The 13,297-nt window shown below is 36.8% G+C and overlaps 1 protein-coding gene across 1 annotated transcript in view; it reads right to left on the bottom strand.

Moving 5' to 3' along the window:
* DNAH12 (dynein axonemal heavy chain 12) overlaps positions 1 to 13,297 on the bottom strand; it is a 299,548-nt gene that overhangs the window by 281,032 nt on the left and 5,219 nt on the right. The window contains exons 2-4 of the mRNA XM_081284134.1: positions 10,754 to 10,931; positions 3,197 to 3,278; positions 3,023 to 3,049 (exon numbers count right to left, since the gene is read on the bottom strand). Of these exons, the coding sequence (XP_081140260.1) occupies positions 3,023 to 3,049; positions 3,197 to 3,278; positions 10,754 to 10,923 (279 nt within the window). The 5' untranslated portion in view covers positions 10,924 to 10,931. The remainder of the gene's footprint in view (positions 1 to 3,022; positions 3,050 to 3,196; positions 3,279 to 10,753; positions 10,932 to 13,297) is intronic.

The raw sequence follows: 13,297 nt of genomic DNA, 5'->3' as shown, positions 1-13,297 counted from the left end.
GAAAAATTCATCATGGTTTTAAATTGTATTATCCTAATGGTTAATGATATTGATTTATCTTTGATGTGCTTATTTGCCCCCAATACATCCTCTATGGTGAAATGTCTTACCCAGTTCTCTATTAGTTGGTTTATTTTTATACTGTTGAATTTTAGGAGTTCTTTATATATTCCAGATACTAGTTCTTTTTGGATATGGGAGTATTTTCTCTCAGTGAGTGACTTGTTTTTCATCCTCTTAATGGTCTTTTGCTGAGCAAGAGTTTTCAATTTTGATAAACTCTTATTGGAGTTTTTTATGGATTATGCTTTTGAGGTCATACACAAGAACTCTTTGCCTAGTCTTTTGACATTTTTTGTCTAAAGTTTTATAATTTTATGTTTCTCCTATTTTTTCTTCTCAAAGTTTTTTTTTCCCCTGATATTAAGGATTAAACCAGGGTCTCAGATATGGTAGGTAATTGTTCTACCACTAAACTACATCCTAGATGTCAAAAGTATTTTGATAGACTTTATTTTAAATTGGTACCAGGGATTGAACCCAGAGGTGCTCAACCACTAAACCACATCTCCAGCCCCTTTATTTTTTAAGACATGGATTTTACTAAATTATTTAGGGCCTTGCTAAGTTGCTGAGGCTGGCTTTGAACTTGTGATCCTCCTGCCTTAGCCTCCCACACCACTGGGATTATGGCATGCCCCACCACAACTGGTTGTGTGCATGTGTGTCTATGTGCTTATGTGTGGTACTGAGAATCAAAGGCACTGGGGAATCAAAGCCAGGGCTTTATGTATGCTATGCAAGCACTCTACCACTGAATTACAGTCCCAGACCCTATATTTTACCTTTTATATTTAAACCTATGATCAATTTTTTGTTAATCTTTGTATAAGGTATGAGGTTTAGACTAAGGTTTTTGTTTTGTTTTTATGGATGTCCAATTGTTCCACCCCATTTGTTGAAAAGGTTATTCTTCCTCCATTGAATTATTTTTGTCAAAAATCAGTTGGAGGGGCTAGGGTTGTGGCTCAATGGTAGAGTGCTCACCTCGCATGCATGAGGTACAGGGTTCTATCCTCACACCACATAAATGAAAAATAAAGATATTGTGTTCATCTAAAATTTAAAAATAAATATTAAAAAAATCAGTCAGATGGGGCTGGGGTTGTGGCTCACTGGTAGAGCGCTTGCCTCTCATGCGTGGGACACTGGGTTCGATCCTCAGCACCACATAAATAAGTAAAGTAAAGGTATTGTGTTCATCTACAACTAAAATTTTTTTAAAAAGTCAGTTGGGTGAGCTGGGTGTGGTGACACATGCTTGTAATCCCAGTGGCTCAGAAGGCTGAGGCAGGAGGATGGCAAGTTCAAAGCCAGCCTCAGCAACAACAAGGCACTAAGCAACTTGGTGAGACCCTGTTACTAAATAAAATACAAAATAGGGCTGGGGATGTGGCTCAGTTGTTGCCTGCCCCTGAGTTCAATCCCCAGAACACCCCCCCCTCCAAATCAGTTGGGTATATTTGTGTGGGTCTATTTCTAGATCATCTTTCTGTTTCATAGATCTATGTGTCCAACTATTTCAAAGTAAAAAAGAGATTTTGTTAAATCCAATGAAAGTCTAATGAGAGAAGTATTGAAAAAATATCCTTCAGATTTAGCAATTTGTGACATCAATGATGAAGTAACAGAATTCCTAGAAGCCAGATTGCCAAGAAGAGCTGGTTCAATGACTGCTTTCATGCAACTATTTTCTTTTTCTTTTTTTCTTTTTAGAAATCACAAACTGTGGAGAAATAAGAAGAATGATAAATTGGGGCTGGGGATGTGGCTCAAGTAGTAGCGCGCTCACCTAGCATGAGTGAGGCACTGGGTTTGATTCTCAGCACCACATAAAACAAAATAAAGATATTGTGTCCACCTAAAACTAAAAAATAAATATTAAAAAAGAATACTAAATATATATACAAATACACCTTACAATTCACCCAACCTCATGTTTGGGGGTTATGGTGTACATTCCAGTTCTTATATCTTGTAAAGAGGCACATCTAAAGTCTCCAGAAAAGTTTAGAGACAGGGGAAGAAAGGGGAAGGGCATTTAAAGAACAAAGCCTTGACTAACTAAAAAAAGAAAGGTTCTTCCATATATCCTCAACCCATAGGAAGGTATTCTCAGCCCTCTATCCTCAAAGAAAAGAAAACCTTCCAGGACTTATAAGGCTTATAGCCCCATCTGGGAACATGCAGTAAAATTTCCTCTTTTGCATACCAATTCCAAAAGTCTCTGTATCCTTCCTATTAAATAATATTTACATGCTGTCATATTTCTGCTAATCACTTTGCAGTCCCACATCATCATCCATGCAGTCAGAGTCATTTTTTTAAAGAATCTCTAGCACCTAGTATGTATCTAGCATATATTAGATTCAACAGATATGAGGTATCTGTTGTTTGGATAAATAGCCATCATTATATCAATATCAGTATAATCAATTATAGACTTAATTTTAAAATGAAGATGTATTTCCTTTAAAACTGCCACTCAGAATATTTTTTAAATTGTTTGGAATAAGAACTATTACTTACACAACTAACCCTCAAATAGTAAATGACAACAAAGCATAACTCTTAAACCCCATATTGTCACTGGGCACCGTGGCACACGCCTATAATCCCAGCAACTCGGGAGGCTGAGGCAGGAGTATCCAGCATTCAAAGCCAGTCTCAGCAAAAGTGAGGCACTATGCAACTCAGTGAGACCCTCTCTCTAAAATACAAAATAGGGCTGGAGATGTGACTCCGTAGTTGAGTGCCCCTGAATTCAATCCCTGTACCCCCACCCCAGAAAAACCCCGTATTATGACATGCTTGTTTCCTTGGGCAGAAAAAAAACCCCAAAACCTCAGTTTCTAAATTTCTTTCTTTCCTAGGATGAGGCATAACAAGGGGTCTTAGAAAAATGACTTTGAATTAATTTATTTGAACATTTTCAAAACAAGAAATAAACAATTGAACTCACTCCTTTTCTTTTAATTTCACTGGTCATCTGTAAAAAACAAATAAGATAATTAAGAAGAAAAATTTTAAAAATCGAAAATATTTTAAATTTATCTATTATTTAAAATTATTCATATTGAGATTAAAATAATTAATATAGTATAAGGATAAGTATTTTAAAAATAAAATAACTTACAGTTGGAGGATAATCAACTTCTGGTAATGGAGGTATTCGTTTATCCAATGTTCTGTCTAGATTTTTTTTGGCTCCATCAATTCTGAAATTTATAATTAGAAAAGCATATAACTCTAGAAGCTAACATTAACATAAATTATTAAAAACACTGAAAGTCTAACATTTTTTCAACTCCACTAAAAGGAAAGATATTCAAAAACTCTTTATCTGACTAAATTTTCTATGAGAAAATTATCAATGAGTCCTAAAATTTTATGTTATGCAAGTATAAGGTAAAAGGGTGAGAGTAAAAATAAAATCAACTTTTTCAATTGTAACTTACTGACAATTTGAAAATTAGTCCCAATGCAGAGGTTCAAATTAATCCTGTCAGAGAAGGTTTCCCTTATCTACTATATAAATAAGTACCTCTCTCTTTCACTATCTGTCTTCATTTATCTTTCTTCGTAGCACTTACCAACATTTAATATATACTGTAGACTTTTTTATTCATTGCCATTATCCCCAATAAGAACAGTATCTGGCACACATTATGTACTCAATTTTATCTTAAAAACTGTGTATGGATTTTTATCATATATAATTTCCTCTTTAAATTAATTTGTACCATATTGGATAAAAAATTCATCTTACAACAAATATTAATACATGCAAATGGTATACTAGGTACTATTAAAATATAGCAGCAATAAATCTCTAGGAATTTATAAACTGAATGAGAAAATAAGAGAGTGCCGGGCTGGGGATGTGGCTCAAGTGGTAGCACGCTTGCCTGGCTTGCATGCAGCTGGGGTTTGATCCTCAGCACCACATACAAAGATGTTGTGTCTGCCGAAAACTAAAAAAATAAATATTAAAATTCTCCCTCTCTCTTTCTCTCTCTCTCTCTAAAAAGAGAGAGAGAGAGAGAGAGAGAGAGAGAGAGAGAGAGAGAGAGAGAGAGAGAGCCATAAGGGCACTCTGGTGGTTCAGAGGAAAGATGAGTTTGTTCCACCTGATGAACACATCAGCATTTGCAATGAGCTTTAAATGAAAGAGAAGATTTCAGGTGGAGATGTGGTTTTACTGGGATCTGAAAAACAGGAAGGCAAAAGAAGGATCAAAGGAAAAAGGGATAAAAGGAGTTGTCCAAACTGTCCAAAGTTTACGGGATGAGATGGACATAGGTCTGGAGAAGTGGTTTGGAATATCCACCTAATGGCCTCAAATGGCAACTTTTGCATTCAATCAACAATGGGAATGACTAAGAGCTTTTGAGCAAGGAACATTTTAAGACAAACCTAACCATTTATAAAGGCCAGATAGATTTTAAAAGATGACCAAAGAAGAAGATATTCAAGGAAAAGAGACCTCAGAAAGATTAGAGGACGCCCAGTATGACAGGAATTATTAAAAAACAACAACTGAGAGGGGTGCAATGGCACACACCTGTAATCCCAGAGACTCAGGAGATGGGAGACTGAGGTGGGAGGATCTCGAGTTCCAAGTCAGCCTCAGCAACTTAGTGAGGCCTTAAGCAACTTGGCAAAACCCTCTATCAAAACAAAATGTAAAAAGGGCTGGGGATGTGGCTCAGTGGTTAAGCGCCCCTGCATTCAATCCCCAGTACAAAACAAAACAACAACTGAAGGATGAAGGAGATACCATTAGAAAGGTAAGAGAAGAACCAAAAGGAATTTCACAGTAAGTGTGGTTACAGGAACCATAGCCTGGGCATAAAGGGCCATGTCTGTTTTACTCACTATTCCAAGTTACATAAGCTCAATAAATACTTAATGAATGAATGACCAGAATAGTGGATGTGGGGAAAATATCAGATGTCTAGTTCAGTACTTTGCTTGATATGTGAACATTCTCAACAATATCAAGCTATACCCATGGTAACCCAGGGCAAGGGCTCAGTTGGGGGGATGGTCAGTCATCATCACTTTCTGTGACAACCCAATTTATTATCAGTTAAGCTCATTTTCTTAGAAACAAATTTCTTATATTGACTTGTGGCTTTATACTTCTATTCTCTGCAACTATATACAAAGGGTCAGATTCTTCCATGTTACTCTTCCAAAAACTTGATAACCTGCCCAGTTCCTTCAACTACTTCTGTTAATAAGAGTTACTGTTTATAGGAGCTTATTATATCCTAGGCATTGACTTAAGACCTTTATAAGCATGGATTTCATTTAACTCTCATACCAATCCTAAGTAAGCAATATTCTTTTCTACATATTTTTTAAAAATATTTTATTTTTTAGTTGTAGTTGGACACAATACCTTTATTTTATTTATTTATTTTTATGTGGTGCTGAGGATTGAACCCAGGGCCTTGCACGTGCCAGGCAAGTGCTCTACCATTGAGCCACAACGCCAGCCCCTCTTTTCTCCTTTTATAGGTAGGTATATAAGTAAAGTTATATAACTTGTCAAATTCACATGACTGCAGAGATGGGATATGAATCAAGGCCTGAGTGATGTGAGAGTCTATATTCTCACCAATTAAGTAAATTTTGTGGCTTCAAATTTCCTTCCTCCTCTGTACCTATTCTGGTTTATCAATGTCTCTCTTAAAATGTGATCCCAGGATCCCAGATGTTGACAAGTACAGAGTGAAATTTTCCTCTTCCCTATACTAGATATTCTACATTTATTAAAGCAGCCTAAGACTGCATTTGCTTTTTTGAGTACCCTTACCACCCCTATTGAATCTTACTGAGCCTGTACTAAACTCCTAAGACTTTTTAAAAATATTTTTAGCGTACACATAGACACAATATCTTTATTTATTTTTATGTGATGCTGAGGATCAAACCCAGTGCCTCACATGTGCAAGGCAAGCCACAACCACAGCGACATCCTAAGACTTTTTTGACATTAAGTAGAAATACTCCTTTTTTTTTTTGATACTGGAGATAAAACCCAGAAGCTCTTTACTACTGAGCCACATCCCAGTCCTTTTTATTTATTATTTATTTTTATTTTGAGACAAGGTCTACAGTAAGTTGCTTAGGACTTCACTAAATTGCTGAGGCTGATCTTGAACTTGCCATCCTCTTTTCTCAGCCTCCTGAGTTTCTAGGATTACAGATGTGCACCACCACACCTGGCCCTCCTCTTTTCTTTGTTAATCTTCAAGACCCTCCTTCATTTCTCCCTGAATAGCCTAGATTTCAGCAATTGCCACTTTCAAGGAATGTTACTTATAGATTGGTATGCTAATTGGCATTTGTGTAGGCAGGCTTGCACTGTAGTTATCCCAACATAAAGATAAATGCCAATTTCCTTGAACTTTCTATATGAAAATGCCACATCTTAATAAAGCAACAATTTCTGGAACATGTTTTCTCCTACTGTCTATGAATAAAAAGAACTGGGAAGGACATAATAACGAGCCTTTTACTCCCTGTTTTTGCTCTGTATATTAACAATTTAAAAGTAATAAACAAAAACTGGATTTCACAGGACTGTGGATGACCACATGTGGTAAAAAAGAGAAACACTGGTTTAATTCAAGAAAGGAAGTAGCAGCCAAGGAAGAAGGCAGCTCTTTCCTAGAACTTGGGAAAGCTATGAAATGATGCTGACTCATCAATGTGGGTCTCAGGAACTGGTACCAGCAGCAGGCCCAATTCTGCTTAGAATTCCTTACATTCTACCTCACCCTGGACTCTATTCCACAAACCTCATTCCATCTTTGAAACAAGCCTGCATTCCAATTGTCTAACTCTCCAATTGTCTAATATGAGGAAATAGAAAATTCCAAAGCCTGTGGCCATCCAGAAAGACATGTTTCCAGCATTAAAACTTCCAATTCTAAATGCTTTATTCCCAAAGAAACATATGGCAATTCTAAGTCTGATATTAAATATGACATTTACTTCAGTTAATTTTGAGGCAATATTTTTTGATTACGCAGCCAAATAAATGTGGTACTATTTACAAATCTGTATAAAGCACAATCACATTCATTCACCAATAATAACATACCAAACACTATGTTTTGTGTTGAAATTTCTCTCCTTAAGCATGTGAGAGTTTAGTGAAAGAGAAATACTACTAGAAAAAAACAGCAATGCGCCCTGTAATTCTCTTTTCTGTTGCTTTTCTTTCTGCTTTATCAGTCATATTTAGTTGCCCTTGCTCCACACTGCATCTAATTCCTAATACCTCAGCCCTAGGTTTTTCACTTCATATTTCCCTCAACCCTCTGCCTCTTCCTCCTTCTTCCCCCTTTGGCTCCTCCTCCCCTACCCCCATCCTAGTGATTTTCAATCATTCCCCTATCTTTAAAAATCGTCTAAATGCTGGTGATCCCCAAATTTCTATCTTCAGCCTAGACTTCTCTTACTAATACCAACTTCCTAATAACATTTTCCCTTAAGTTTCATAGGCAATTCAGCTCCAAAAGTGAGTTGATGTTTGTTTTTTTTTTTACCCCCATCTCCTGGACTTCCAATTCTCTATAAATGATACTACCATCCACCCAGCTACCGAAGCAAATCTAATAGCAAGTCCTACTGACTCTGGTTCCAAAACATAGCCTCGAAAATCTTCTCTCCAGCCTTACCCAAATTACCATATGCTCTCATCTATGCTACTGTGATAGCATCTGACCTGGCTTCTTTCCTTTTACTCTAGCATTCTTCTCTACCACTCTGTCTATTCTTAATAACTGGAATGTTTTAAATGTAAATCAGATTTCACATTCATCCCCATTTAGAATATTTCAACAGCTTCTATTACACTAAAATGATCTGAGTTCATTATCATGGCCCATAAAACCCCATGCAATTTGCCCCACTTTCTTCTCTGTCTTCACACCACTCTTCCCCAGACTTGCAATACTCTAGTAATGCAGGCATTTGTCAACTGCTGCAACAAACTAAAAACATTCATATTTCAAGGTTTTTGTGGCTGCTATCACCTTTCTTAGAGTGCTTTGCTCCTGCTTATTTGAGTGACAGGTTTCTTCCCATTCTTTAGATCTTTGCTTAAATATTATCTCCAGAGGCCTTTTTCCTGCAGTGTTCCTGGGAACACCTTCCCTGTCTGTATATCTCACTATCTTACTTCTTCATAGCATCTATCACTATCTAAAAAGACTAACATAACTTTTTTTTCTTTACTCATTTACTGTCTCCTCCCACTAGTATACAAACTTCTTAAACGCATAGTTCCTTTAAAAAAATATTTAGTTGTAGACAGACATAATAACTTTATCTTAATTATTTATTTTTCTATGTGGTGCTGAGAATTGAACCCAATGCCTCACACATGCTAGGCAAGCACTCTACCACTCAGTACAGTTCTTCCCTTAGTGTTTTTTATGATCTCCCTAGGAGCAAACACAGCATCTGTATAATAGCAAGCACTTAATATTTCTAAACATCCCTGAATATTCTAAATTGAGGTTAGAAGAAATAAAAATAGGTGTAAGGAAAGACAAAGAAATATAATTTTTAATTTAAAGTTCTGCATACCTTTCCAGCCCTGTCACTCCTAAATTTCTGGGAAATCCATAAATCTTAAAAAGTTACTCACTTATAAAAATTATCTTGTGCATTGTCAGCCCACTAATAAACAGATTAATAGAGAGATGACATTTTAAAGACCTATAATATTGGGACTTTCCAACATTATCTAGGGACCACATCAGCCTAAGGATCCTGAGACTAGCCAGACTGATGTCACCCTTATATACCTTCCCATACCCACCCCTCACCAACTTACCTTTAAAAGAATAGTCAGGAACACTGAAAATGCATCTCTCACTCTTAAGCTGGTTGATCCTCATTCTCCCTTGAATGTATACTACTTGCTTTCCTAAATAAATCTCTTGTGTTTCTACTAATACATGCAGAAATTCTTTTCTGTCACATACATCAACGACCCCATTAATACTAAGTCAAGTCTCCCCCCTTCTGAGATCTCCTTGGTACACTTTTCCAGAGATATCTCTTCTCTGGTGATACAATGATTTAAGAGAAATATGTAGAGAGGGATAAAGAAGGGATTTGGAGGCTTTCCAAAGGAGGAGATCCATAAATAAGCATTGAAGAATTAGTGTTAAGTATTTAGTCAGGCAGTACAGTGAAGCAAATTGTGGAGTCCATCTTTAAACTGTGAAAATAAGATTCATTCATAGAATTGTGAGTAATTCAATATGGCAATATGAGATAATAAAAAGCTTCAGAGGAAGAATAGTCTTAACTCCTAGTGAACTCCCTTTTAAGTCTTCTGAAACACTTAATAGAGTCTTAGAAATAAAGGGGATAAAAGATGTCTAATAGTACATGCATTGGTATTTGTCAATACACTATAAATTAAGATTTAAATGAGTAAAGATTGATGACCTAATAAAAAATTAAAATCTAAAAAAGTTATATGATTAACACATCTATTTAGCTGTAAGAAAAGTAACATAAGCCAATATTTAAATTATTAAAGTGACAACACTGACGGAGGTGGAAATTTACAACCCCTAGTGGGGGAAAAGGAAACTGAGGACTTTTTGCAATTTCCCTTATCTGCCAAAGTTCCCCTGCCTCCAAAAGTAAGCCCACCAAAAGTATCTGACAAACTCTTCCCATGGTGTGGTCCTGCTAAACCCTATAAAACTCAGATCCTTGCTGTAGCCAGTCACCATTTTCCTGAAAATGTGCTCCTCCGATGCTTAATAAAGCATTGCTGATGAATTGAGGACTGTCTCCATTTTTTTTTCCTTTTTGTATTCTCTTTCATTTGCTTTCAAATATGATCATTGACAATGTTATAATAAAACCCAATCAATTGTAAAATTGTTGATAAAAGAATCGAACAAAGAAAGGAAAGAGAATCCAGAAAGAGAAGCAGAAAGAAATCTCCCATTTCACAGGTTGGAATTTTGTTAGGTTGGAATTTTGTAAACAAGATCCACGTCTTTTTCTTCTTTTTATCCCCAGAGTCCAACAGAGTCAGGTACCCAGGAAATTCTAACTATTGAATTGAACTGCATCAGCATTATCACAGCCTTTGGTTACTGGTACCTAAATTAATTTCCACTAAATTGGGGGAGACAAGAAAGATGTTAGACTATGTTTTCTTTTATATAGAAAAAAAATTAATTGCAAGTAGTTTAAAGATAATTTACTTTCTTAAATATTTTTTTCAAATGAAATGCTATTTTTACAGACCCAATTATTTGGTTTACCTACTTGAGAGGTAGAATAGTATGGTGCTTCAAGTATGTGAACTCTAGAACCAGACCACTTGAGTCTCAACCCCAGCTATGTGACCTTGGGCAAATTACTTAACTTCTCAGTACTTCAGTTTACTCATCTAAAAAGTAGAAATAATAGTGCCTACCTTATTTGGCTGTTGTGAGAAATATAAGTGAAAAGAACAATATCTGAAAAAGTAAGCACTATATAATATTAGCTATCATTATGATTACTTTTTAGCTGTTTTCCTGATAGTATCTTGCCTGTAAACAACCTACAATGCTTAAAAATTTTTATGGGAATATGAACACTAATCAGTTCACTTGAATTCCAAGCAAGAATTAATTACTGATATGCTACTTACACTAACTGATTGATGGTCTTCTGCTGCTCCTTGGATCTTTTGTAGTTTAGCAGCTTACTTTGTTGTGGTGTATCAACCCCTATGTCTTCTGGGGGATGGACAATAGGGGGTAATTTCAAGTTCAAAGCCTCCTTTTCTGCTTCAATGGCAGCTTTGTTTGGATCTGACATCTTGTCCCCTAAAAATTAAAATATACTCTGAAGAGAAAAGTTCCATATAGCCATTATTGTAAAAGCAAGCCTCAATACATTCATAACATCTCAAGACCAAAATAAAATTCTACACCCTTTTAGATCTCATCTCCCTCCCAAATATGAGACAGAGGGAAAGAGGAGAAGAGTGTAAGAGAGAGAGGCAAAGTAGGAGGAGAGGACGAGTGACAGGGAGAGAAAAAGAAAAGAGACTTCTCCTCTGGTGAAAGTAAAGAGGTAAGGAGGGGTATCCTCAGGCATCTCACAGGCTCCAGATCCAGTAACTGGTGAACAGCAATCCTCAACCCAGTGTTAGCAATGTTGTCGCCATAGAAACCTTGTGGCCAATGCCAGAAGGGCTGAATGAAGGTTGCCTGGAGAGCCTGTTGTGAAGCACGACAGATTTAGATCACCTGTCACAACAATAATTCCCATTACTCAAGTAAATGGAGGGTGAGTGAGTCAGATTACCTTTCTTCAAAAAGGGTTCAGAAAATCAGGACCTTCAAACTCGAAAAACTGTGTGACTGGAAATTTTAATCCGCTAGAAAATAAACAGGTTTATATAAATACTTACTCTCAGAGGAGAATCAAGTCTTCAAGTGTCCCCATAGTTCGGGGAGCTGTGGCGCATGCCTGTAATCCCAGAGATTGGGGAGGCTGAGGCAGACAGGTCACAAATTTGAAGCCAGCCTTAACAATTTAGCAAGATCCTGCCTCAAAAAAATTTAAAAAGGGCGGGGAGGGAGTGGCGCTTTACTCAGTGGTAAAATGCCCCTGAGTTCAATCCCAAGTCAAAAAAGAAAAGAAAGAAAATCAAGTGTAGCCATAGTGACTTGTAAATATTACAACTAATCAGCAATATAATTTATCTTGTTTTTATATTTGCTGTTAGTTTACAGTAATTTCAGGAAATCTTGCCAAAATCAAATAGGTAAGGTGTGTAACTTTGTGTCTGGAAAGCAAATGTGAAATGTTGCAATTGAAGCTGCACAGTATATACTCCCTCTAAAGAACAGCATACGTGGAGCTGGGGTTATGGCTCAGTGGTAGAGTGCTTGCCTAGCACATAAGAGGCCTTGGATGGGTTTGATCCTCAGTACCACATTAAAAAATAAATGAATAAATTTTAAAAAGATATCGTGTCCAACTACAACTAAAAAAATTTTTAAAAAAATTTAAAAAGAACAGCATACATGATTAATCAATACCTAAACAAAATCAGGGTTGTGTATTGACTGGCATAGTCATTTGACAAACATTTGAGTACTTTCTCTGTGCCAGTCACCAGGTTAAAAAAAATTTAAATGAGGGTATATAGCCTATCCTGCTGAGGCTCAGACCCTGGGAAAGAAATTCAGGATCCCAACAGATGAAGAAAGATGCCATTGGTAGAGTAGTCATGCTGTATTTGGAAGCAACAGTAGCCCCAGCCTGATTTCAGCACCCTTGAGTCCTTTCATAGGCCTTTTTTATATGCACACCAGACAAAGAAGGCACATTGCCAATGAGTTACATAAGTGAATGCATGCTCACAAGCACTGTTTATGACCTTGAGTACATATGCTGAATCAGACTATGACTTTAGCTATATCTAAAAATAGCCTGCCAGAAGCCTTAGTGAAGAAGCCATCTTGGGCCTTCCCTACACAGCCTTACACTATTATGTCTGACACACAGTAAGTGCTCCAAAATGTCATTTAAGTCAGTGAATGACAAAATAGAATGTCCTGATAGTTTTTTTGTGAACCCAGGAGTGCTTTGGCACTGAGCAATATCCCCAGCCCTTTTTATATTTTTATTTTGAGACAGGATTTCACTAAAGTACTTAGGGCCTCGATAAGTTGCTGAGGCTGGCCTCAAACTTGTGATCCTCTTGCCCCAATCTCCTGCAGGATCACAGGTGTGCCACCATGCCCAGCTTGTCCTGGTAGTTTGTAAAAGCAAACTATCTTTCTGTAGAAAACAAAATACTTTTATAAGTTTGTGATGGTCTTTTGAGTGCTAATTTGATTAGGCTTAACTGTACTAACTGAAGGGAAGGCAGCAATCTTTTGTATGATACGCTTTCTCCCAGTTATTCAATCAAACACTAATTTGGTGCTGCAATAAAGAAAATTTGCAGATATAATTCAAATCCCCCATCAATTTATATTAGCCTAGAAAGATTATCTTTAATGAGTTTGTCTCAATCAGTAGAATTCCTTTTTGGGGGGTTGGATGGGGGGTTTAACAGGGATTCAACTCAGGGGCACTCAACCCCTGAGCCACAACCCAGCCCTATTTTGTATTTTATTTAGAGACAGAGTCTCACTGAGTTGCTTAGCACCTCACTTTTGCTGAGGCTGGCTTT

Source organism: Spermophilus citellus (genome assembly GCF_964194105.1).
Source record: "Spermophilus citellus genome assembly, chromosome: 3".
In the NCBI taxonomy this organism is placed as follows: domain Eukaryota; kingdom Metazoa; phylum Chordata; class Mammalia; order Rodentia; family Sciuridae; genus Spermophilus; species Spermophilus citellus.
The sequence above is the reverse complement of the archived record's forward strand: the minus strand, read 5'-3'. Positions and strand labels throughout refer to the sequence as shown.